Source organism: Atheta coriaria, unplaced genomic scaffold (genome assembly GCF_025399875.1).
Source record: "Atheta coriaria isolate IRGN ID8LTWV9N9 unplaced genomic scaffold, Caltech_Dcor_3.1 hic_scaffold_7_pilon, whole genome shotgun sequence".
Classification (NCBI taxonomy): Eukaryota; Metazoa; Arthropoda; class Insecta; order Coleoptera; family Staphylinidae; genus Dalotia; species Dalotia coriaria.
Window position 1 is genome coordinate 4,937,360 of NW_027045449.1, and position 24,766 is coordinate 4,962,125.

General features: G+C 33.5%; 3 protein-coding genes and 1 long non-coding RNA gene across 9 annotated transcripts; 2 read left to right on the forward strand and 2 right to left on the reverse strand.

Moving 5' to 3' along the window:
- Positions 1–76: 76 nt before the first annotated feature.
- ScsbetaA (Succinyl-coenzyme A synthetase beta subunit, ADP-forming) lies at positions 77–2,496 on the forward strand. The gene is made up of 6 exons (XM_065307581.1): positions 77–378; positions 650–918; positions 991–1,153; positions 1,210–1,474; positions 1,537–1,882; positions 1,937–2,496. Exons 1-6 carry the CDS (start codon positions 316–318, stop codon positions 2,178–2,180), a joined length of 1,350 nt encoding a protein of 449 aa, XP_065163653.1. The 5' UTR covers positions 77–315; the 3' UTR covers positions 2,181–2,496.
- Positions 2,497–2,880: 384 nt separating this feature from the next.
- LOC135795207 (uncharacterized) lies at positions 2,881–23,081 on the forward strand. Of its 6 annotated transcripts, XM_065306797.1 has the most exons (13): positions 2,881–2,932; positions 3,080–3,161; positions 13,329–13,642; positions 13,708–13,881; positions 14,071–14,163; positions 17,899–18,086; positions 18,427–18,636; positions 18,690–19,336; positions 19,396–19,656; positions 19,841–20,005; positions 20,106–20,217; positions 20,949–22,280; positions 22,372–23,081. In XM_065306797.1, the coding sequence occupies exons 1-13, from the start codon at positions 2,896–2,898 to the stop codon at positions 22,648–22,650; spliced, it is 3,894 nt and encodes a 1,297-aa protein (XP_065162869.1). In that variant the 5' UTR covers positions 2,881–2,895; the 3' UTR covers positions 22,651–23,081. The 6 variants fall into 6 exon arrangements, with proteins under 6 accessions (XP_065162869.1, XP_065162868.1, XP_065162871.1 ...); XM_065306796.1 differs by lacking the exons at positions 2,881–2,932; positions 3,080–3,161 and adding an exon at positions 5,639–6,326; XM_065306800.1 differs by lacking the exons at positions 2,881–2,932; positions 3,080–3,161 and adding an exon at positions 10,763–11,028.
- Positions 11,034–12,132, reverse strand: LOC135795209 (uncharacterized). Its single transcript, XR_010549044.1, has 2 exons — positions 11,709–12,132; positions 11,034–11,650 (listed from the first exon to the last, which is right to left on the reverse strand). It is a non-coding gene; the product is annotated as an uncharacterized lncRNA (long non-coding RNA).
- Positions 22,824–24,303, reverse strand: LOC135795208 (probable dimethyladenosine transferase). The gene is made up of 4 exons (XM_065306802.1): positions 24,164–24,303; positions 23,915–24,101; positions 23,103–23,735; positions 22,824–22,964 (listed from the first exon to the last, which is right to left on the reverse strand). Exons 1-4 carry the CDS (start codon positions 24,219–24,221, stop codon positions 22,922–22,924), a joined length of 921 nt encoding a protein of 306 aa, XP_065162874.1. The 5' UTR covers positions 24,222–24,303; the 3' UTR covers positions 22,824–22,921.
- Between the last annotated feature and the right edge of the window lie 463 nt (positions 24,304–24,766).

Genomic DNA, 24,766 nt, shown 5'->3' on the forward strand with positions numbered 1-24,766 from the left:
ACTTGCGTACTGCGTACATGTACTTTGAAGTTTGAAATCTGGACATTTTTGTTGCAGGCTTCGAACGGACACGCACACGGGAGTTTCTAATTCGATTTGGACCTGGAAATCGGACTGCAAAGAGTTTGAATTCGAATTTAGTTAGATCGTTGCGCGTGTGCTAAGCTAAAACGTCTGTCACTCGCTCACAAGGCGCATATTCCGGTCGCGCCGTGCACCAGGTTCTCGTGGACTTACTACTCTACTAACACAATAGCTGTCAGTCGTCCGCGCTAAGTTTTACGAGGCTGGCACCAGTAGTTTGAGAACGTAACAATGGCGACTCTTTTGAGAGGATTGAGCCTGGCGGAGAGCCTAGTCAGCAAGAATGCCTCCAAGGTAGGTCTTTTTTACATATTGTGCCCCAGAAACACAAACAATAACATGCAATAATAGAAAAATCGATTTCCGCAGAAAATCCGCCCAAATTAAAATAGCACACATTTATGAGCTATTTACATGCCATTTTGCACCTATTTCATCATAAATATTACATAATACGAATCTCCTTATGACGTGATTTTTTCGTAAATTTGCACTAGGTTTCCACCTGCTTCACTAGAAGTCTACATAACCTAGTGACTTATATAATGTTGTATGTATTTTGTAGACTCTTGGCATTGCCAGTAATAAATGGAACCCACAGCAACAACAACAGCGCAACCTTAATGTCCATGAACATATCAGCTACACCTTGCTGAAGGAAGCTGGCATTCAGGTGCCCAACTTTGGTGTTGCCAAAACTGCTGAAGAAGCAAAGAAAATTGCAGACTCCCTCAAGACAAATGACCTGATTCTGAAGGCACAGGTCTTGGCTGGAGGCAGAGGCAAAGGTGCTTTCAAGAATGGTTTCAAGGGAGGTGTCAAACCTGTTTACAGGTATGTCTAATCTTTTCTGTAATAAATTACTGCAATTACTTAGTATTTGAATTCTCTTTTCTTCCAATCCAGCCCACAGGAAGCACATGATATATCTAAAAAGATGTTGGGTGAATTGTTAGTTACCAAACAAACAGGTGAGAAGGGTAGGATCTGCAACGCAGTAATGGTTGCGGAACGCAAATTCCCCAGGAAGGAGTTTTACTTCGCGGTGATGATGGAACGCGCGTTTAACGTAAGTTATTTAAATCTAAATGTTAGCAGAGCATATACAATGTGATGTTATTTTAGGGACCAGTTATTATTGCGTCTTCCCAAGGTGGAGTGAACATCGAGGAAGTTGCTGCCGATAATCCGAAAGCAATTACGTACGAACCAATCGACATTATGACTGGGTTGACCAAAGAGCAGGCTGAAGCTGTCGCTGAGCGTGTTGGGCTCGGCAGGGTTAAGGAACAGACCGGCGATATGCTCCTGAAGATGTACGATTTGTTCATTAAGAAGGATGCTCTGTTGATTGAAATCAACCCTTATGCCGAAGAACAGAATGATAACTGTATGTCCGATTTGTTTAAATTTAACGTGGTAATTTAGTTTATATCTATTTTTTTTTTATAGATTATTCACTTGATGCTAAATTCCGTTTCGATGACAATGCTGGCTTCCGTCAAAAGGAAATCTTTGCTCTTCGCGATTTTACCCAGGAAGATGAGAAAGAAATTGCTGCCTCTAAGTTCGATCTCAACTACATCGCTTTGGACGGCAACATTGGTTGCATGGTCAACGGCGCTGGTTTAGCCATGGCAACGATGGACATTATTTCGTTGCATGGTGGTTCCCCGGCAAACTTCTTGGATGTTGGTGGCGGTGCTACTGCGCAGGCTGTCAAGGAGGCTTTTAAAATCATCACCTCCGATCCCAAGGTGTTGGCCATTATGGTTAACATTTTCGGTGGCATTATGAGGTAATTTAAGCTTATATACCCGCAATGATGCAATGCTAATGTATAAATATTTAGGTGCGATGTTATTGCTGAGGGTATCATCGCCGCGGCCAAAGATCTCGATCTGAAGATGCCAATTGTGTGCCGTCTGCAGGGCACCAACGTCGACGACGCCAAAGTGTTGATTGCGAGCTCTGGTCTTAAGATTCTTCCTGTCGACAATCTTGACGAAGCCGCCCGTCTCGCCGTCAAGCTGTCGAACATCGTGAGCATGGCGCGTGACGCGCACCTCGACGTCAACTTCGAGATGCCTTTGTAAACGTATTCGAGATTTTCGGAGCTGACGTACTCTCCAATTCAAAATTTTAGAACAATTGATATGTGGAAACTTTTATGTTACTAATTTCTCTCATGTAAACTGTAATTTTATTTTATTTGCTGTGCCGCGAACAGTATCACAACCGACGTGAGCCTAATTAATACGAACAGAAAATAAATTTTCAAAGATCGAGTAACTGTTATGTCGAGTCAAACTGGTTTTTGCGAAAGTACAAAGATCTACGCGAGTTTATTATTGTGCACTAATTGTTACTCATTGTATTTATTGAAATAAGATATTAAATTATTCCCAAGGACATTGTGTTTATACATTACAATATTAAGAAAGGGTTCATTTTTCACTACAAAGTGAGAAAGAGGAGTCCTAATTTTCTTTTCAACTCGAAAAATGTAATTTTATAGTGGGTGATACGTGCCATACAACATTTGCAACTGCAAACATCTAGAAATACCTACAACGCAAAAAATTAATGAAATGTAAAAGCAATGTTAAGTATTGAATGGAAAGAGGATGTCACGTATTAACAACAACTTATTGTCTCCCAACACTACTTTAGGCGCAGGTTCATTGCGCAGACAATGAATTTCTGTCTTTATTAATGAAGTGCACGTTTTGTTAATCAGTGAACGACTTGATGGCAACAGCGACGTAGTGTGATATTAAATTACACCAGCAACAAATACAGTAATTCATAATGACAAGGGCGGGGCAAGTGGAATCTGCGCGTAGAGGTAAATAATGCATGAATTAATTATGCCTTATCATCAATTGACCAATAAATTAACAACCAATACCATTGCAAATAAAAATATGCATTGCAATTTTGTTTTGTGCCGAGTCTGGATAAATAATATTAGTGTGCTTTGTGGTAATTTCAGAAGCCCTCAAAAGCGATGAATATCAACGGTTGCTTGCAAAAATGCACAAATCTAAAACTTTTCCCCTGCGCAGGATAAACAAGTGAGTGTCTAAATAGTTTATATTAGAAATTACCAAACGTGTGAATTGTTTCTTGTATATTAGTTAAATTCTCTGACAATTTTGTAAAAACGTTTAATTTAATATTGGTGTAAATGTATTTATAGGCGGGACCCGATAGTTGTGCATATTTTCTCGGTTTTATTATGCTATAACGTTTAAACGAAGAGCGACCTCCTAAGTGCTCGACGTGTGAGTCGCATTAGAGTGCGTAGACTTACGAAACATGATAGGTATAAAAGCTAAGTGCTGGATGATGCACATGCACATGAAAATACTTTGCTTCCTTTGACACCATGCCAAGATACGCTGAAAATTGAAATTCAATGCTAATCGTGCGCAGTTCTCAACTAATTCTAGGAATTATTTTATCCAAAATTATAATAAAAGTCGTGAGTGTTGATATTTGCCAATTTAGCAAATTACTATCACTTTTTCGCAAAATGCTGTGTTTAACACACCAAAATACTCATTTTATGATATAATTAATTAACGTCAGTCATGTACATAATTTAATTACCCAGCATTAGGTGTAATTATCAGTTTATTAATGGGTTAGTATAGAATGTATATAAGTTTTCAAGTAATTTGTATTGAAATGCGAGAGAGGTGCAGTTAAATTGGCTCAAAACATCTTTTAGCTCTCATCTTCGAAGGCATATAATCATATTAAGAGGTGCCTCGAGTACAGTTCTCAGATTCGAACTTGAAACGATCTGCTAACGGTAAAGAAAATATTTCTGATGTTTTTCATAAACATCTACGGACAAGTGTTCGGTTAGGTGCATCTTTCCTTTCACTTTATAACGAAAATTTTTATTTGAGAGTTGATTTTGATCGCCGTTTCAATGCTAACCACAGACCGACTTAAAATCTGTTAATCCTCCTAACGGCGTAGACAGGAAAATTAACTGCAACAGCAATGCACTTGCAATAGTTGGTAAAAATAAACATGAAAGCAACTAACAATAAATTGACTAGATAGGTATATGAAAGGATGAATTCATTGTGTCTTCAAGCAGAAATTAATTTTGAACTGTGTATTAAAGGAAAGGTAAGCGCAAATAGTGAACTCTCTTCTTGCAGAAAAACCTTTCCTTTTCCTTTATCTCTTACTAACAGTACTTGTGATTTCGACTGGTTGAATATTTGAGCAGCTAAATGGCAATTATAATTAGCCTCTTGCGATTACTGTCGAGCTGTTGGCCATTTCTACTCTTGCGCGGCGCGGTTCGATTGCCAACTTCAAAGTGAGTTTGTTCTTTCATGCGAATGAGGCCCCCCCGGTGATGAAATAACCGAAAGCAATATTTTAGCATTTCACATTCTGCAGACGTAAATCGAACACTTTGACACTCCCTGGAAACGAATAAATGTCTAAAGTCGTGCTAAAATTCGCGCACCAATGCAATATATCTACTTAGATGTATCTATACCTTCAAAATTTTATACATACTTTCCAAATTGATCTGAAGAGTAAAAGCAAGAGCACTTGAAAAACAAGTCGAATTGAATAATAAATTAATAAAAAACCAGCCGAAAGAGAAATTTATTGTTTATTATGGAGATGCCAACAGGTTGTAATGATGTATGAGTTGTTTTTTAAAACTTCCTTTTGGTTTCAATTCCTTATACAAATCGTCTGTTAACGGTTATACAACGTCACTTGAGATTCATGCAATTTTGTGTTCATTTTCACTGATGATCTTGTACATCATAAATGTGTGAACATTTGGTTTTGCAAATTTGTTTTATTGTCAGGTAATGTAAGTATTATTATAGTATTTTACTTATAGCAGCAATAATTTTGCCAATTAGTTTTAACTGCATGGGAAATTTAGTTTCTAATTTTTGCTAAAATCTGCTAATAAACAGCACTAAAATCAATCTTATATGGAATTTATTAAGTGATCTTGGGTTAATGTACTGTACATGAATGAAATTCGCGTCGGCAATTTCCGAAAAGCAATCTTAATTAACAAACTATTAATGGATATCCGAATGTCTACTTCCGGAGACAAGCGATCGTATATTGTTTCACTTTCGTAACAAAAGTGAGCTAAAACCGGATTTTTAATTAATTTCCGATTACATATTATGCATATTTTACTTCTAAAAGTTTCCATTCATAATTAAATTAAATTAAAAGAAAGTATACTATATTTTATGTATTAGTTTGTAGTTTATTTAGTGTAAAATGTGTTTTTGTTCATTTTTAGACCTAATTTATACAAGGTCAATACTATTACTTACGTTTACATATTCTAATTATTATTATCGTTCACGTCAGAACATTAAACATTAAATATTGCAGCCAACTTTGCGCAGTTTACATTTTACATACCATACTTACACAAAGGCGGAATAGGTACACTGAGCAAGTTTTATGTACCTACATGATCACGAGTTTACATTACCTACGCGTAAATTTTCCATGTATGCGATGAGCAATGTCTCAGGTGAATATCGCCAATGAAGCAGGCGGTGTGGTTTTACTTTTAACGCGAGTTGAATCAACGCGCACGGGCGTCTAGCAGAAGCCAGAAGCGCGTGATCGTTTTCCACGCGCCGCGTCGACGACCGAAAACTTGTTGTTTCGCCGCCGAAAAGATACAACACACGTGAAAGTCTTCGACTTCGTCTCTCGCCACTTGGTGTGTGTGGCTGCAGCCTCTCAGCATCTTCGAGGTGGAATGCGTGGAGAACGGTTGCGGCGCTTGACGAGTCGCGAACAACCGCAGAAGCAAGACGCGAGCTTGAGAGTCAAATAAAGTAGCGAAGCGTGCGGAGAATGTCCATCTAGTCGCGTGCCATCCGAAACGACAACTAAATATTCAAATTTAATAAACAAAACTTTTTACTAAGTTTACTTCAAAAAGTGTATAAAGTAATAAAATGTGTTTTAATTTTGAAGAGTTAACAAGTGACTGTAGCTAATAGATTTGATTGATTTGAAGTTTTAATAAACTTGTAACAATCGCAAGTTCAAAATTTATAGTGTATGTGGTTTGCGAAACGATTGCGCGTCATGATGCCGCAGGATTCTCTTCAGTTGGCGCTTACAACTGGCTTTGGCTTCAGCGTGTTGGCGGGAATTTTCAGTGGGGTGGTTTACATCATATCAGTTGGATATAATAAAACTAAGAGGTAATTATTTTCCATTAAAGTTTTCTAGTTTCGTCCAGTTGTGTGCATTGCATCATCAGTTTATATCTTTATATTCCATTTATGTATGCAACCATTATGGTTAAAATCGTGCTTCATGTTATCAAGGTCTAGTCAAGTATTAAACTTAAACTTACTTTAGGTAAGAATGAAATTATGCAACATGAATTTATTTAATGTCATTGAACATGTACGCGGTCAATGTTAAAGTAAATTATTCAAATCATGTCTGAAATAATTGATTTTCATTATTTATAGATCGAAACCTTGCAAGTTTAAACCAAAGTTGCATTTGTATTATTAACTATAAATATTTTGTCATATTTTTTAGTAAAATAATTTACAACTTCTTGTATCGAGCAGGTGTTACAAGATTTCGAATAAAATCTCTGTCTTCGTAAGGAAGTAGTTATGAGCTAAGAAGAGTTGACAAATAAAGAATATGCAAATATTGGAAATGTGATAATTATCAGCGTACACACGTCGTGGTAATGATGAACATCTTCCAAACACATTAATAATTATGACTTTATAACGGACTACACTAAAGTTAGCTAACTTTACTGCAAGTTCAAAATTATGCGCATAATTTAATATTATTGATAAAAATTACACGTTAAGTTATGTGAAATAAAATCACTAGAACAACAAATGCGCAAGATGGTGCCGCTTACACGTTTCGTCTCATCATTAGTTCAGTTATTATGACTCAAAATTAGACAGTATTAGGACGGTCTGATTAGTGTTACAAAACGTAATTGATCTCAACTCCTCTAAGAAATGCACGGAATGCACAAGTAGGTACTTAAGAATCACCTGAAGCATTAAATCTCGAAATGTTTTGTAAATGCGTTATAGTTAGTTTGTGCTTTTAATATTTAAAATTTAATGTCTGGTTTTCATTCATTTGGCGATCGGTTAGCTACTGATGGTGACTAGTTAACGTTGAATTAATTGAAGATAGCTGTATTATTTTGACATCACATCATGCTGGATAACATGCATCATGATTTACAAGATGACTTTGACCACAATCCAAAAACAAAGCACTAAACTAAGAAAAAAAAAGGAAGATAATGAGTGATTCGTCCGGTAGCATTAACCGTTAGTTAGTAAAGATTTAATATTTGATCGTTTTTTATGTAAAGCATTTTATAAATTACAGTTTACGATATGTCTGCATTCCTTTTATCATTTTGTTAATTAATCATTTATGTTATATATTATTAATTAGATGTATTTGGTGGATTTTTGCGACTGTATGATGTGTTGCATACAATATAAAAATTTCTATGATTTGAGTTTACGTTTTAACAAGTTTTATTTACTTTTTTGAGTAATATGTGGATAATTTATTAACTTTTACGTTGTTTCAAAATCATCACAACAACAACATAAATGTTTGTAATCCTTAATATAGGGAATCAACAACAAACAAAACATGAAAGTGATGAGAATGTTTTTAGGCAATGATTTTATGATTTTCATCAGATACGTATTCACCGGATTGTGTCGAAATAAAAACGGTTTTGTATGCAAATGTTGAAATGCTTGAATGGCCTAAAATGCATTTAAAGTAGATTTCAATCCCGAATTCATTGGATGCCAACACTTTTATCACTCATAATTAAGAAAGCAAAAGAACAAAAATAAAGCATACGTAAAAGTATCTGAGAATGCAAGTGAATGGTTTCTACGATTGTTTACAGTGTTGCAGCAATTCAGTTCTTGGAATTTTAAAATTATGTTTTAAAAATGCAATTAACTCTTTTAACACGTTTTCAAATACTTGAACTCAAAATCAATTTCAGTTTGAGTTTTAAAACATCAAGACTTTCTTTGCAATAATTTTTTAATGGCAAATCATGTTATAAATCAGTGTAATAAGAAATAAATTGGAATTTGCTATTTATTTTTGCAACGAAATCAATAAGATCATAATCATAAACATGTCTGAAGTAAAAGTGTCATGATGGAATTTATTTTCAAGCGCGAAAGGAAACTTCACTCGCAATCCGCAAAAAATAACATACTTCCAAGTTAAGTTATAAATTAAACTCTTTTTAATCTAAAAAATATAACAAGAATATAATCAACGTCTTAAGTTCTTAAGACATATAATGCTCAAAGTGAACCGGTTTGGACAGCAGCATAAATAAGTTGTACTATAAGCAGATTAATTATTTTACCTTGACTCAAATCAAAAGTAATTAATTTATTAATGATTGATACGTTTGCAAGCTGGTGTTTGCCAGCGTGATAATATTCATATACTATATAATTGCATAATCTGCGCCAATCGAACCAATTTTTCATTAGATCGATTTATTATTACCATTGCTCGCACTTGCACAACCGTAACACGCATACTAATCTTGCGTTGAGCAACAAATGTACCGTTCCAACCAAATTATAATTTCAATGATCGGCGGAGATATCCTAGAAGTGCAAAACAAGAAAAATAGTAGAATGGAATTTCTCATCTAATCTGAATCGTTAATATTTATCGATGTATTGATTGCTAATCGTCTCAGAAGAAGTATCAGTTAAATGCGGAAACAACCTTGCTAATATATTTTTAAAGGAGTAAATATAAATTAAATGCAGTTTGAGTTTTGATATAATAAGCAAAGGCAATGAGCCTGATGAACCTCTGAGAATATTCTTTCTTATGATTATTGGTTTGCAATTGTTAATCTTCAAACACAATTTAAAAACAAAACACTGATGATGTTTTCTAATGATAGTATTATTGGATAATTTGGCCAATAAGCCCGATTAAACTCAATATTGCAAGTAAACCGCGCAGAAAACCGTTACTAAAGCATCAAATAGCATAAAATTGTGAAGAAGTAATAAGAATCGATTCTTTATAAAAAATTATAGATTCAAATGTAGTACATGTATTAAAATTGTGCCGATATTAATGAAAACTGCCTTATAACATAATAAATTTCAACCGTAAATAATGAAACATCTCATAAAATATATTTTTCTAAATATTCATGCTTTATTTCTTTGACATACATGCAATTGCACACATTATTCCATTTCGCTGTCTGCGACTAAAATAGACAAGACTAGGTCACTTTTACGTTTTACAATAAGAAGTAGAATAATAACCGCCTAATAAGTGAGAAATGGGTGTTGGACGGTAATTTGCTCATGAGAAAACCAAAAAACAAATCAGAAGCGAATAAATTCCAAAGGAAAGAATTGAGAACACATTTTATAACAATTACAATTAATTAATAGAATACAATTAATTAATTCAGGAACTGTCAACAATCAAAAATAAACTGGCACACAAATTAGGCAAAGATATAGAATTAATTTATGTATAAAGGACATTGTTTGCCATTTTTTATATTATTGATTGTTTTATTACATACCAATTAGTTAAAAAAAGTTTTGCACGAAACATAGGAATTCAAACGCGAAAAACAAGTAATATATTCATTTTTAACCAGTAACGTTTGCTAATTACCATTCAAATTTCGTTTTTAATGTATTTGTAGCGTTTATTATCTAATAATATAACGTTTAGGTATGTTCCAACGTTTTTTGACTTTAACCAGTGATGGCTGCAGTCAATACATGGCCACCGGAACAATTCAAACCGATTGTAACGTTCATCACGTTCCGGTCGAACTGTTCGCGACACGAACGGGGCGCACTTCCTGCCCTTCGAGTATTATGTATGTACGAGATATACTGACGCTTGCAATTAACTTTATCAGGGAGAATATAACAACTGTTTGGAAGTTGGGTGCAAATATATTATTGATATCATTTCTTGTTCGAATTTTATTGCAATTGCAGGTATTATTATCTGTAATTTATGTTTTACTGTCATCAGGAAGATTATTACCCATAATTTTACATAAAACGCAAATAAAAACAAGACTCAACACAACAAAAACATAAAAATAAAATAATAAACCATTACATTCGCATTAAATTAAAAAAAACACTCACAGTAAAACACCCAGATGATAATAGTATCAATTATGTACTGAGTACAATAGAAAAGTTTACTTGGAATAGTAGCATAAAACAAACGTAATGAATTTTCATCCAGCCGGTGCGATTATGCTGGTTTTTTGAAAGTTTTTGAGACTTTTCACCAACATGAACAATGATGATAGCATTGAACAGTTAATTTTGTTACGGTGCCAAAAACAACAATTTCTAATGTTTGTGCGAAAACCAACACGTATTGGTTACCATGAGATGAGCTAGGTGAAAATTATTCACGCCTGAAGAGTGTCACACAATAAAACAGCAAATGCGAAAGCAAACAATCAATGTTTTAAATGTTTGCACTTGAAATGTGCAACAACCTGTATAATTGAAATACACGGCATTACATTGATGTGAAGCACGAGGATATGGGCTCACTTCCAGTCGGTTTGTCGTGTTCCACGCGTGCTGGGCGCTTTTTATGCCCAACGGTCGCTTCGGTTTCTGTTTTGTGAACTCCGGAAGTTCATATGCGCATAAAAATATGACAAATAAACAATAATTAGTGTAAAATTATTCTGTTTTTATAAACTGTGATAACAAACGTTGTGAGGTTTAAATTAAGTTTTTAAATTTAGTTATAAAACAGTTAAAAGCTTTATAATTAATTTATAATAATTTAACAAAGTGAAATTAAACAGAGGATTATAAAACAATTAAAGTAAGTTTATTAGCATTGCAAAGGTAGAAAATATCTTTTTATTGATAATATGCGTGTAATAATAGAAGATTTTGTTCTTGTCTTAAGATGAATCGTTTTTGTAAAGAAGTGAAGTTTTGTTGGAGAAACTTTGCATTAGAAACAAGAAATGAAGCTTGGCAAGATTAACGTAGGCAACTTTCTTTACGATATCCCCGCTATTACCATGTGAATGTGATTGCCTCATATTGAATGTCTCCATATTTTACAGGATAATTCATAAACTCTACCAATATTAGCATTAGTAATTTTTGTACTTTATATTTTGGTTCCAGTTCAATTTTTGAATTTACATTCACCTTGAAATACTACTTTTACAAGTTTTAGTATTGTTCATCATCATTTTCATAATACAAATCGGTTGAACGTCGACGTCTGTCGAGTTCTTCTTCAAAAGTGAGAATTTTCAAAACGACCACTTCTAAGGCACACACCATGAAAATTGCCATGAAAACATCCAAATGTGTATCGGGCACTTTCCCAATATCAGCTTGATTATCTTCCATTAATGTTAGACTTTTTATTGAGCAAAATAACCACATAAACATTTTAAAAACTTTGTTTTGTTTTTTATCCAAATTATCTAAAAATATTTTATATTTATTACTACATTATTTAATTTATATCACACATCGTCTCACCTCACATGTTTAAATTATTTTAATCAATTGAATATTATCCCAATACTCATGGTCAGATGCACTTCCGTCTCAGTTCACTTTTAAACACGAATTAAATATATCTTCACCGATCGCTCACGGAAAGGTCATATAGTCGCGTTGATGTTGTTTTTACTCGTTTATTATGCACAATTCATGTTGGTCAATATTGACTACAACTATTCGAACTTTTTTGGCGATTGATGTTGTATTGAAGTTTTATGGAAGCAAAGTTCGTTGAGTTGAAGATGTACTTCATGTCAAAAGTGGCTTGTGTTCGTCTGTGCTCCACTGGCACGCTACTGCGGCGCCGCCACCATTGCGTGCCGGCAAAAGAACATCGCAAAGTAAAAGTGAATTCGAATTCGCTTTATGTAATACGAGTATATAATTTCTTTCGGGCAGACACAACGGGCACGGGCGCCCGAACATAATGCCCGCAGCCTGCAGAACTTAATTGAGAACTTTCTCAAACACCAACATCATATTCGCATATAGAGTGATCAAACAAAAAACAATAAAACGGTTTAATTTTAAAATAAATTCTACAGAATTTATTCATTTTATAATTAATATATAAATACTTTGCTTCACACTGCATTATTATCTATGCAATTTCCTATTAAAATCAAGATATAGTCTCAACAATAGTTATTTTTGGAGTTATTTGTGTTTATGGCGCTTTATTGGTTCATTTGGTATGAATTTAGAATCATGTGCAAAAGTAGCACACGCATAGCACTCGACAAAAGGAGTAAGAAAGAGGCGAAAAGTGCGAGTACACTCTTCTTTGCACTTTGACTGCGACTGCATAAGAATGCATCGAGCAAAATGCCGCACGCTGTCGATTATGTCACCGGTTGCATCACGAGAGTTGCACGTTTGGCCTACATTCGCCGGCGACTCGCAACTGCTACCGAAGATATAATTACAACATACAAGCCGCACACAATGACATAAAACAAACATTAAATTATGACACAAATTACACTGATATTAATTACCAATTGAATAATTCAATCTATGTAATTGAATTTTGAACATTTTTAAAGAAATAGTGAATTAAAAAGACATTAGTTGTGTTTGAATAATGTACAATTGACACACGCGTTATACGAGTACATGCGTTGGTGGGTAACATCGTAATCATTTTATTTGCTTACCCTAGTAACGTAATAAAACTTGGTTTTAAAAATTAAAACAGATAAATGAAAGTTTTATTGAAGTCTTGGGTGAGGAAAATTCATATGTTCGCGTCACCATCACCGTTATCTAATGCGCGCTGTGTATCCACGCAGAAAACTTGCACATGTGTAAAGTTAGAAACATATATTAACAATTACAAAATAGTAATTAATAAAAATTTATCAATTAATTTTATTTATTGGAAATCGCGTTTTCTTAAAGCTTGTGCATTAATAATTTATGTTGTGCTTAAAAAATAATAAAGGAATGATAAAGATTAATTTTCTTTCAACCTTCCTAGTTTAGGAGTTATTTACATCCAACAGTTTCAATTGAAATAATTTAAAAATTGTCTAGAAACACTCAAAAAAGGTTTTGCTTATTAATATTTTAATTCTTTATTATTTTAAATTCCAGAGTGGATAAACCTGATACCCCCTGGCATTGCTCATTCTGTGGCTCACAATTTAATTCAATCAACGGTGTGCTGGAGCACGAAAACGTCGTCACGTGCATGAAATGCGCTCGCACTTTCTGCAAAGAAAAATGCGCAAAGCGCAGCGTCAAGCCCAGTATCACCTACCTTGCGGAAGAAGTACCTCGACAAAGTTCAAACAATGATTCGCGACGCTCCTCGTACAGTGCCACCGAACGATGGATTTGTAAAAAATGCCAGCCTGATTCTTGGATTAGCGGAATCGTTCGACTATTGCAATTTAATGAAACAAAAGGTAAAACATACCACTTTAATTTTAAAATTAATGAATCACTAATATTAATTTTTATTTGTTTTTAGAGTGGTATACGAAGAAAATGACAACTGAACAAGCTCAAATCAACGCAGAATTATCTACTCTTCAGCGCAAAGAAAGAGAGCAAGTTCGTGATTTTATTGAACGTTTGGTAGAGGCACTGCTTGGTGGTGAATTGGATACTGTCAGCGTGAAGAAAATATATAATGATGAACGTTGTAAGTTTATTTTTAATGCATAGGTATATTCATAATCATCGAATTAGTTTTATTGGTGATAGATGCTTAAAATACTGATCTAAACACTAAAATTACGTATATTTTTTGTTTGAGCGTTATTTAATGTTTAATTTGATGCTAATTAACATAATTAATTACTAATTCATATCAACTAACCTTGGCTTGCAGATGATACGATTTTCATGCGATATCACGGTGACTTGAGTAGCGCTCTGACCGATTTAGGCTCGGCGCTTCATATAACCATTAGCAGTAAGTGGTGTAAGTTAAATTAATACCTAATTCATTATTCACCTCCAATTTAATCAATTCGTACCTGTTTATGCAAATATTTGAATTTGTGTATGTGTTTAGGAAAAGAAATTATATCATGTTCTTGATTGTGACCTTGATATACTGACAGACATCTTGGCATGTTACAAGAAAAAAGAACAACATAGTGGTTGACAATGAAATTGAATGATAAATATCTCCTTTGCTTTTTTCAATTGGCGCGTAAAATTAGCCCAAACCGTGCAAAGAAGTATAAAGCACCCCTTACTTTAACCCACCTTGCGCTTTTTACTCAAAGAGTAGGTATCTATTATTTCTGTAGTTTTTGAAAAGAGTTTATTTTTAATTTAAAATATATAATTTAAGAAGTTCAAAAGTAACAAACTATTAAAATTAATGCTTTAAATACAAAATCTACTACTTTAATTTTTAACAATTTTTTTTATTCAAAATCTATATAAACTAGTATATTTTCGAATTTAATTCTTAAAAAATTTATAACCATTAATGATTTACTAAAATTTGGCAGTAGCGCCGTGACATTGTGAAATTCATTGAAAATAATTACCGTCGATAATTAATAGGAGTTTACATTGATTTTTGTTTCCGATCACGGACTCGAAACTTGAACTAATTAATTACTGCGAATCGAGTAAATTGGCATTACGGTTACGCAGAGCGTTAATTGCGAATGAACCTGAATTATTGGTGTTTATTGTCGGCACAAATATGCAAAACACTACAATTAAATCGGACAATAAATAAATTCGGAAAGAAACCATGTCGAAAGATGTTTTCGGATTTTTCGTGAGGTAACAATTCTTTTTTTTTCAATAAAATCGGTAATTATAATACCAGACGTATTAATTAAATGAGTTTCAACAATTTACGTTGTAAAATATAAAAATTACAATAAATAATCGTAATAAACTTCAGAAATAAAAATTAAAATATTAATATTTTAAATGGTTCAATTATAAATATAAAATATTGTTACTTTCCTCTGTATTATCAAACCTGAATTCTCATAACACTCATTATAATTTATTGCTTATTGGTTAATTACAAACGCGACCTTGTCTGCCTTGCGACTCGTGGCTAAATTCAATGTTTTTAACGAAATGCCACTTTTTTAGTTATTTGATTAAACTTTTTTATTTAACTGCTCTCCACCATACCTCTACCTAGGTTGTCGAGCACTTTAAACTTGATGTTATAATGACGTTTCTAACAACTCTTGTTTTAACTCGTTTTGTTGACTAGATGACTAGTCGACCACGTAGATGAGTGCGCATTGCGTCCGTTTCGCCATCGTCAAAAGTCCATCATTAACTATTTTAATTTACAATTTAACTCGCACATGACGCGCGGTGCGAGTTTCTAAGTAGGTACATACCTTGAATCTTGACCATCAAAATATTATTGAGAAGTTTAGTTTACAAAATACCTGATTTGGTTTGGATTATCGAAGTGTGCGACTTGAATGATGGGAAGTTTGAAGTTAAAGCGCGCGGAAAACGACAGCAGCGACGTTTTAAACTTGGCGGTGTTCGTGAGCAACCTGCGCTTAGTTAGTGTTAACGTAGAAACGCGATAAGATGCGATAGGCGCGACCACAAATTCACATTGCTTAATAAAAAAATACATCAATAAATAAACATTATATTATCTAAAATTAAATCAAAACTATTAAAATTATCGTGATATAAAAACAATTAAAGTGTTCACAACGTGAAAAATTAATTGTTGCTAAAATTTTGTGAGTTTATTTATAAATATTGCAGTTTACAGTTATCAGGTGTATAAAATTAACCGAATCTTTTGAAAACATTGATGAAAAATCGATTAATCAGTGAATAATTGAATGATTTGTTAATAATTCAGTTGTGTTCAATTCTGTTTGGTTTATAAATGATACATGGCATAGGTATAATCGATTTTACAATCAACTGTGTATATTATCAGGATACGTATTAGTTGAATTGTGGATTTCCCACAATGCGGTACAAGTATTTGCACTTTCGAATTTTAACCAATTAGGAAAAATCTATCCGAACAACTCTGCCGGTTACAGGTTACACAATTGAAAGTTTATTTTCTTCTTTTCTCAACATCAGGTTCTTCTCACATGTCTACAAATAGATACTCTTGTGACATGCGAGTTATTTTGTTGCAAATATCGATTAAGAAATATTTAAGTGAAACCATTTTCCTTGTTTCAACACGTACGGAATTTAGTCATCAGTGTAATCAAGTTGGAAACTTTAAAAGGCAATAAAAATCTATAACTCTCGAGTGTACATAGAAGATTATACTCATACAACAAATTGAACATACTCTAATATTATATAGTCTACCACGTAGATAATTGAGCCATAAATAAAATATAATGTTTTACAATTTCATAAGTCCAAGGCAAACATATTTATCTTATTGTTAAATAAGATTATGTAGAGTTTTTCTACTTGGTTGATTTTTATCGAAATTGATAAGTTTAATAGAAAAAAGAGTTCTAATTACATACAGGGAAAGTTCACGGTCATATGTTATAATATTATGTGTTAATTTAAAGCAAGTTAAGTTAAAAAATATTTAAAGACGTACGTATACGTTGTGCACCGGCAAACAATCAAACAGAACAACAATTGAGGCAAACATTCGCACAATAACGTAAATTATTAGCATTTATGGCAGATAAGTAAACTAACTGCTTCGTCGACGTAAAACTAAACACAAACATATACGTGAAAATACTACATTCATGCAAGTAATAAAAAACAAATATTAATATGTATTAACAAATTAATTAATTAATTAATTAAGACAGAATGTTGGGAGTTTTATTTTTTGAGAATGAAGTCATTTAAATTATCAAATTGTAAAATCTTTAAATGTACGATTTGCATTGTTTTAAAATTATTATCAACGTAAAATAATTCCAGGTAAAGAATTTTGTCAGTATTTGTACAATCTTGCAAATAATGATGCAATTATTTGCAAAACTGTAAATTAACCAATCAATCCTGTTGCTATGTCAACGGTATACAAAAAAGGTTATACTTTTTTCAGTAGACATAAAAATTTTAAATAACAATAGGAGAAAATATTAATGCGTACTTTAACTCCATACTTTGCACTGAATATACTCATAACGTCAAAACAATTTATTTAACGATTTGATTACGAAATAGAATTCTAGATAGGTTTTATTATACTTATCAATTCACCTTAATGATAAAGTCTAAATTTTAGAGTTCGTATTTATAATCAAATTGATATTTAGATATTAAACAATCAACGGAATAATGATTAAATGATAACACATTTTATACACCTGATACTGTGACACCAAACACAATTTATTGACGATATTCATTTCAGTGCGCCGCGTGTGATAAGGTTTTATGGATGGGTATTTATTGATACCTTATAACATTGATGCGAAACTAAAATGATGTAACAATAGACGAACAAATAAGTAAATCAATTACTGTGACACATTTAGCTTTAAAGTGCAATAAATCGTGAAAATTGAAAATGTTTTTCGAAATGATTGCGTACATGACGGCAACGTCTTGGATATTATTTTCACTGTTTTTATATGGGATACATTATTTAGTTGAAGTTGTATTTGGTGAGTAAAGTGCCTTAACTGCAATTTTGGAGAAAAAATCGTTGTTATGTGTTATTACGTAATAAATAATTGATTTATTTCTTGTTTAGATTTACCAATATCTGGAGAATCGCCATGTGCGGCGCATGCCAGTCTAAAGACACTTATTCAACGCTTCATTCGCGAAGCGTCCGAATTACCTGAGTTGCATAAAGCCACTGAAGAACACGCCGCCATAACGGATGATAACAATGACCGAACTTATGAAGATTTACTCTCTACTGCCATCATAAACAAAGTAAGTTAGATTATTACTATATAAACAATATTAAATTATACGAATAAAAATATAAAATGCCAATTTTTTTGGATCACTCGGTATAAAAAATGTCACCTCAGCAGTTTAATATGTAATTTGAAGGGCTTCCACAATAACTAATCGATTACATTATCTGCCCTTGCAACACTGCAGTTCTTATTATATTGTCCATGGTTTAACACTATAAATTTCAACTGCTTTGATAATTTTAATATAATGGCTATCATTTTATCAATTGCCTCAAGAAAAAACTCTGTATAATCTTAATATATTCTATAACTTACTTAAATATAATTTTAATGGAAAATAATTCTTTCAGGTTGTTCAAAATTATCAAGAAAAGCCACATTCAGTCGCTGGTAGCTCATCAGGCAGATCCAAAACATCTAACGATAAAGAGTATTTTCTGGGTGAACGAAATTTAGACTCTTCTACACCGAAATTTGATGACACTTCGTCTCTTTCAAGTCTTGATGAATACATCAGCACAAATGGATCGACGAAATATTTGGATCAGATGAACTTTGCGGTAATAATTTAAATAAACAAAAATTCAAAATTTATGATTTTTAAATTTTTTAGATACAACAAAGTATCAAAGAAGTGTCATCTTCTGATGAAGACGAAGTGGATTATAATATTGACGAAGTAGACTCAACTACCATGCGTAACAACGATTGGCAAGAAAATTGGTACCTACGCAAACGTAATTTTGGTTCTGGTACTAATTCACCAGTCCCGGTCCCGATGCTAGTCCCCAATCCGAATCCTTCAGAAAATGCAAAAGTTTTGATTGGTGATCGTGATATTGACGAAACATCAGACTTGTCTGACGCTATCTCTGATTATGAAGATTCTGCAGAACCAAGCAGTTTAAATGCTGTGTTGATCAACTCTAAGAACTTGATTGGAGGTACCAACCCTTTGGTTAGTATGGTTGCCAAAGCAGAAAGCATTATTGATGAAGAACACGATCCAAAGATAATTGACAATGAAGAAGATGTCTTAGAGTTTTCCAGTTTTACTAATGACAACAATATAGAGCAAGATACTGAAATCATCGAGACATGTAACCAAGTATTTAACAAAGATCATTTTGATGATGATAATGGCGCCAGTGGGGATACTGAAGATCAATTAATCTCATTGGAGAGTAATACCGAGAAAGATTCAGAATACACTGAGAAATATGCGACATTGCCGAGAAAAATTCCAATGCCAACACCAAGGTAAACGATTTAAACATATTTAAATTATATTTGTGAGAGTAAAATGTTCAAACTTTTAGACAATCAAAACTAGCAGACATCGACTTTACCAAAACATCGCTTCTGATTGAAGACTCAAAAACGGACAATGGAGATTCAGGTGTGACTTCCGATGAAGATGATAAACAAAAAACCTTCAAAGGTTCCTCGTATGGTGAACGCGAAAAAGACAAATGGAATCATGCAGTTGATTTACCGAACAATCCGTACTCTAAATCGAATTTAGAGAACCGATTAAGCAATCGTTCTAATCGCTCATCTTCTATCAGCAGCTTAAACTCGTAAGTTATTCTCAAAATACTTTCAATTAATTTATTTGTGCAAAACATAATCTTATCATGCTTTATCAAAATACCGCACACAAACGGTATTTACATTGTCAGCTTAATGTTCAAACAAACGCAATATTTTATAGCCTCATAAACAAAAGCGATAAAGTCACACAACTAAAACTCAAACTTACAGTTTAGAAATTTCTCCTGACACTGATATTTGTGAAGCAACAAACACTAGTGTAACAGAAAATCTTAATACTGAGGTCTTACCACCTTTGCCTAACGCACCTCTACCTGAAATGCCTAAAAGTCTCTTTGATGTTCTGAACGATGATCGCAAGGGTTACGAACATCGGTATGTAACGCACTAACTGTCTTTGAAATACTAACAAACATCAACTAAAGAAGAGATTGAAAGTTGATTAGTAAATGGATAATATATTAAAATATTTCAGTTATGGACGAGATTATTTTGCAAAAGCCGCCGGCAGACCTCAAGGTGCCTTAAAAAAGAACTGGATTGATCAAGATGATTTACCACGTGATGGCGACATCGCCGACGACGAGGTGAGTGATTGCCATCGGTCTCTTGACCATTTCGAAAAGCTGTGCACGTACGACAGCTTACCGCGTACTCTCTTTAACGCGAAGAATGCAAGTCGACACTTCGTCACCAATCCCTTGCTGAATTTCAACACGCAGCACGATTGAGGCAAAGTTTAGCCATGAATGTTCACCAATATTATCTAATGACGAGCTTTAGATGGCATCATTTGTTATGTTTTATTAATGTGTTAAATCTTTCCTAGTATTGTTTGTAAATATGTCTTTTTGTGCTAGTGCGCAAACGCATTCACGTCTTTGCATCTATGCATGTATAATGTAACCCACCAAAACACGATTTGCTCACGACCGAAAACAAAACAGTCAAACACACACACACACACACGAATATTCACCAAGTTTTTTGAGTTTAAGGCGTCCTGAGTATTGTTATATTGTGTTTATAATAAATGCATTAATTATTGTTAAATTTTGGTATTGCATTCAACTGTGAAATTGCGAGTATAAGATATATTTTATTGATTGATTTTGGTAAGTTTTCCTTAAGTAACATATTTTCTCTAAAAAATGACTAACATGGTAATTCGTGTTGTGTGCCTTGCAAATCTAACACGCTTGATTGAAACTGCTTGTAGAATTTATTGTTTAATTAGTTTCTGAATTTTAATCGCTATACATGTACTACTATCTATTTATAGTAAACCAAAAACTTAATTTCTTTGTATTTCTGCTAGGAGCGTAAAGTAGAAGTGGTTGACGACCCAATTGTACCCCAAGAAAACGTCTTCCGTGCAGTACCGGTTCAGCTTATGCTTGATGAACCAGAAAACACCAAAGATAACGTAAAAATCAACGAAGATCAGGGTGATGACCAGTCTTCGATTGAAATATCGACTCCTACAAAACGCCTCCAACCTTGGGACCTATCCTCTGATTCAGATTATAGCATTGAGCGCACGTACAATGTAAATTCAGGAAAGATAATCAAGAAATTAGGGGATGTAGAATATGAGCTGCCAGTAACTGAAGCACCTTCGGCTGAAGGATTGAAGTATACTAAACTTGATGAGAATCAGAACGCAATTAACAACAAAGCACCGCCACTCAAAGTAGTCCAAGAGAAAAGATCACACTTTCTGAGGTCATTAACACTTGAAGAAGAAGATATACTTAAAAATCTTGAGCCAGTTGATGATATAGATGACTTGGATACAGTCACTGCGCCAGCAGTTAACCATTTTAAGCTGGTAGATGAAATTATTAATGAAAATGTTGATCAGTATGAAGTAGAACCTATAAGCCCACCAGCTGAATACAAAAACCTTGGAAAATCGAGTGATCATGCATCAATTGAATATGATAGTGAAGAAAAAAGCTATGATTTTTCTATTGAAAGTACTTTTGAAGAGGAAGAACGACTTAAAGCTCAAAATAACAAATTAACTCAAGAATCACCTACAATTGTGGAAGAATCACTGAATAGAGGAATTATTGACTATCCCGGTAATACTACAACCAATAAAAACATTATTGAGCCACCGCATAAATCAGAATCAACTGAAAAGCAAGCTCATTACATTATTGAAGAATCAGTGATTGGAAGAATTCGAGAGCCAAGTTCACTTCTCGAAACACCTAATACCGACGGAATTTTAAATGTTGAAGTAGATAATCATAATAACGATAGTGATAATGAATTAGTCACTAGTCACGCTTTAAACAAATCCCCTCGGCCAATTATCGAACACACATACAATAACATGCTTAACAGTAGCAATAACAATGAAATTAGCTCTGCTCCTGTCACACCAGAGCCAGAAATTCATGAGTTGAAAGAAAAGCACCTGGTGAAAAACATTCTAGGTGTGTTTTCAAAAAGTTTCCCAAATTTAGCTACAAGTACACCAAACAAAAACACAAGTGAGCCATTAAACACACGTTCAAATGAAGATATGATGAGTTTGACTAGTGATTTCATTGAAAATTCAATTGAAATCGAGGAAGCTACAGAAACTACTCCAGAACCACCGCTTTCAGTACAGAATCTTAAGAAAAAATTTGAAAAAGTATGTTTATATTCCTATATCGCGGTAACATATTTTTCTGTTATTTATATGAGTATTTGAGTACCAGTTTAATAAATTTTGTTTTTTCTAGGACACCGATATTAAGAAAGACGTTGAAGTACACAGCAGTTTGACAGCGCGTAGTGTTCCGAAACAAATGAGGCAACAACTAGCGGAGGTACCCCACGAAGTAATCGAGGAACCACGCAGGCACAGTCTACTTTCAGAGGTCTCAATTGAGACACTTGATACTCATGAAGTTATTGATTCAATTGATAATAAAAATAACACGCCTGAAGAAGACGCAATCGTCGACTTTCCTAAGGCTAGAAGCAGAATTGCTTTCTTTGAGCAAATGAGTCAAAAGTAACTTGATTAAAATACGTACTGTAAAAATATACTTTACCAAAGATATTTCACGTTATAGAAGGTTTGAAATCGTAAGAAAACGATTAAAACAATGATAAAACTTAAACTACTGTTACTGTTAAAAAACTACAAACACTAAAGTGATAATAATATATTAAATACTTTAAGAATAAGAACGTTTCATAAAGGCACGATATTGCCTTTTATTTATTCCTTGTATAACAATTATTTAAATACCGATTTATGTATTTTTATTTGGAGTCGCGTAAAAGTTATGAGAAATGTATACCATTCTTGTTGAATGCATGCAATAATCTGAAACAAGAACAAATGATATTGTTTTATACCTAGTAAGTTGGTTTGTGCCGTAACATTAATGTTCAAATACTAAGTACATTTGTAATATTTAACGAATAAAACAAGTTTAAATAACCGTGTATTAATAATACTCACTTCATGAAGTCGTCAATATCCATTGTTCTCGCACGTTTTTGATCTGCTTCAACTTCAGTAAGAATTTCTTCAATTTTGGCTTTTACATCAAAACCTTCCGGTATTGTCACATTATTCAAACTACAATGAAGTGCATAATTTTTTTCTAACGCTGTCAATACAGAGGTTTGTCTAAATGCTGCTCCTAAAGTTTTGTTTTTTCTTGTGAATGCTATACGTGTTAAGCCGTCCCATTCTCGATAAGGAATCGGTGGCGGTGGATTTCGTGGCTCTATCCGTACGACAGATGATTCAACTTTCGGTGGAGGTCGAAAATTGTTTTTGCCTACTTTCATCAGCATATCAACGCGCGCTAGCAACTGTGTGTTTACTGAAAGACGACAGTATAATTTATCGCCTGGTTGTGCAACCAAGCGCTGTGCGAATTCCCGTTGGAACATTAATACTGCACACCTGAAGAATGGCCTGTGCAATAGAAGTTTAAATACTAATGGTGAAGAGATTTGGTAAGGCACATTTGCCACACAGAGGTCAAAGAATGGAAGTTCTGTTTTAAGTGCATCACCAACCATTATATGCAGTTTTTGTTGATATGGTGTACCTAAAACGCGTTTTTGGAGCTCAGCAACCAGCCTAAAAATTAAGATCTAGTCAAATAAAACTATGAATATTTTGTTTGACTTTGTGTCAACATTTTTAACTACTCAGTATAATTCCTTACAAATGGTGTCCTCAATGCAAATTATGTTCACACTTAGCACAAACGAAATGTAGCTAAGTAGCTACCTTTCAAAGAGTTTAATTTTAAATACCTTGTATCAATTTCACATGCAACAACTTTCTTTGCTTGTTCAAGTAGTTTCATTGTCATGTTTCCTGTACCAGGACCAATTTCCAAAACAACATCTGTTGGCCTTAGGGCAGCTTTTTCAAGCATTGCAGTAATTATCATTGGATTTTTGAGAATGTGTTGACCAAAATCCTTATTAAACATAATCCCTGCAAACAATAATAAAGTAACACATAGTTTTCTTAAGTTAATAAGAAATTGTATTAATTACCTTGTTTAGCAACTTCATTGTGCACTCTTGATTTCTTCTCAGTCTTAATTTTCGGCATTTTGATGTGATAATAAGGTGATATTACTTCGGATCTTTTAAGCACGTGCGATTGATGTCGTCCTTTTAAAGGTTAGTGATGTTTTATCATGTGCAAGAACAAAATACACGACATAGGCAACCAAAACAGCTGGAATTTGAAACCTCGCAGCATAATCCAAGCCGATTTCTTCGAATGTTTAAACATGCGTATGCGGAAAAGAAAAATAACTTTTGCAATAGCAGCTGATACAAATAAAAACACATCCCAAATATAAATACACAAGATCACATCCCCGGATTTTTGAAGATAAAACAGAAACTGCGACTTACTATTAATTGATGAATTAATTAATCATGTCCACCATTGATACGTCCAATACTACAAAAATCGATATATTTAAAATATTTTTGGACCAAAAAGTGTTCTAACCCAAACAAATCTTAAATCTTAAAAGACATCACTTCATTCATAAAATTCATAAAATTAGATTATAATCAATTTATATCTATTAGTACAGGATCCGGGGCCTATTTTGTCACTTGATTACTATCAAGCTAATTTTC

What these genes read in the sequence shown, in the direction of transcription:
- LOC135795207 (XM_065306796.1), top strand. Translation starts at nt 6,181, where the DNA reads ATGTGGTTTGCGAAACGATTGCGCGTCATGATGCCGCAGGATTCTCTT. An exon ending in GCAATTTAATGAAACAAAAG is followed by an intron (nt 13,643 to 13,707) that starts GTAAAACATACC and finishes ATTTGTTTTTAG; the next exon opens with AGTGGTATACGAAGAAAATG. An exon ending in TCTATCAGCAGCTTAAACTC is followed by an intron (nt 19,657 to 19,840) that starts GTAAGTTATTCT and finishes TCAAACTTACAG; the next exon opens with TTTAGAAATTTCTCCTGACA.
- ScsbetaA (XM_065307581.1), top strand. Translation starts at nt 316, where the DNA reads ATGGCGACTCTTTTGAGAGGATTGAGCCTGGCGGAGAGCCTAGTCAGC. An exon ending in TGATGGAACGCGCGTTTAAC is followed by an intron (nt 1,154 to 1,209) that starts GTAAGTTATTTA and finishes ATGTTATTTTAG; the next exon opens with GGACCAGTTATTATTGCGTC. An exon ending in ATTTTCGGTGGCATTATGAG is followed by an intron (nt 1,883 to 1,936) that starts GTAATTTAAGCT and finishes ATAAATATTTAG; the next exon opens with GTGCGATGTTATTGCTGAGG.
- LOC135795208 (XM_065306802.1), bottom strand. Translation starts at nt 24,221, where the DNA reads ATGCCGAAAATTAAGACTGAGAAGAAATCAAGAGTGCACAATGAAGTT. An exon ending in GCATGTGAAATTGATACAAG is followed by an intron (nt 23,736 to 23,914) that starts GTATTTAAAATT and finishes CTTAATTTTTAG; the next exon opens with GCTGGTTGCTGAGCTCCAAA. An exon ending in GATATTGACGACTTCATGAA is followed by an intron (nt 22,965 to 23,102) that starts GTGAGTATTATT and finishes TTCTTGTTTCAG; the next exon opens with ATTATTGCATGCATTCAACA.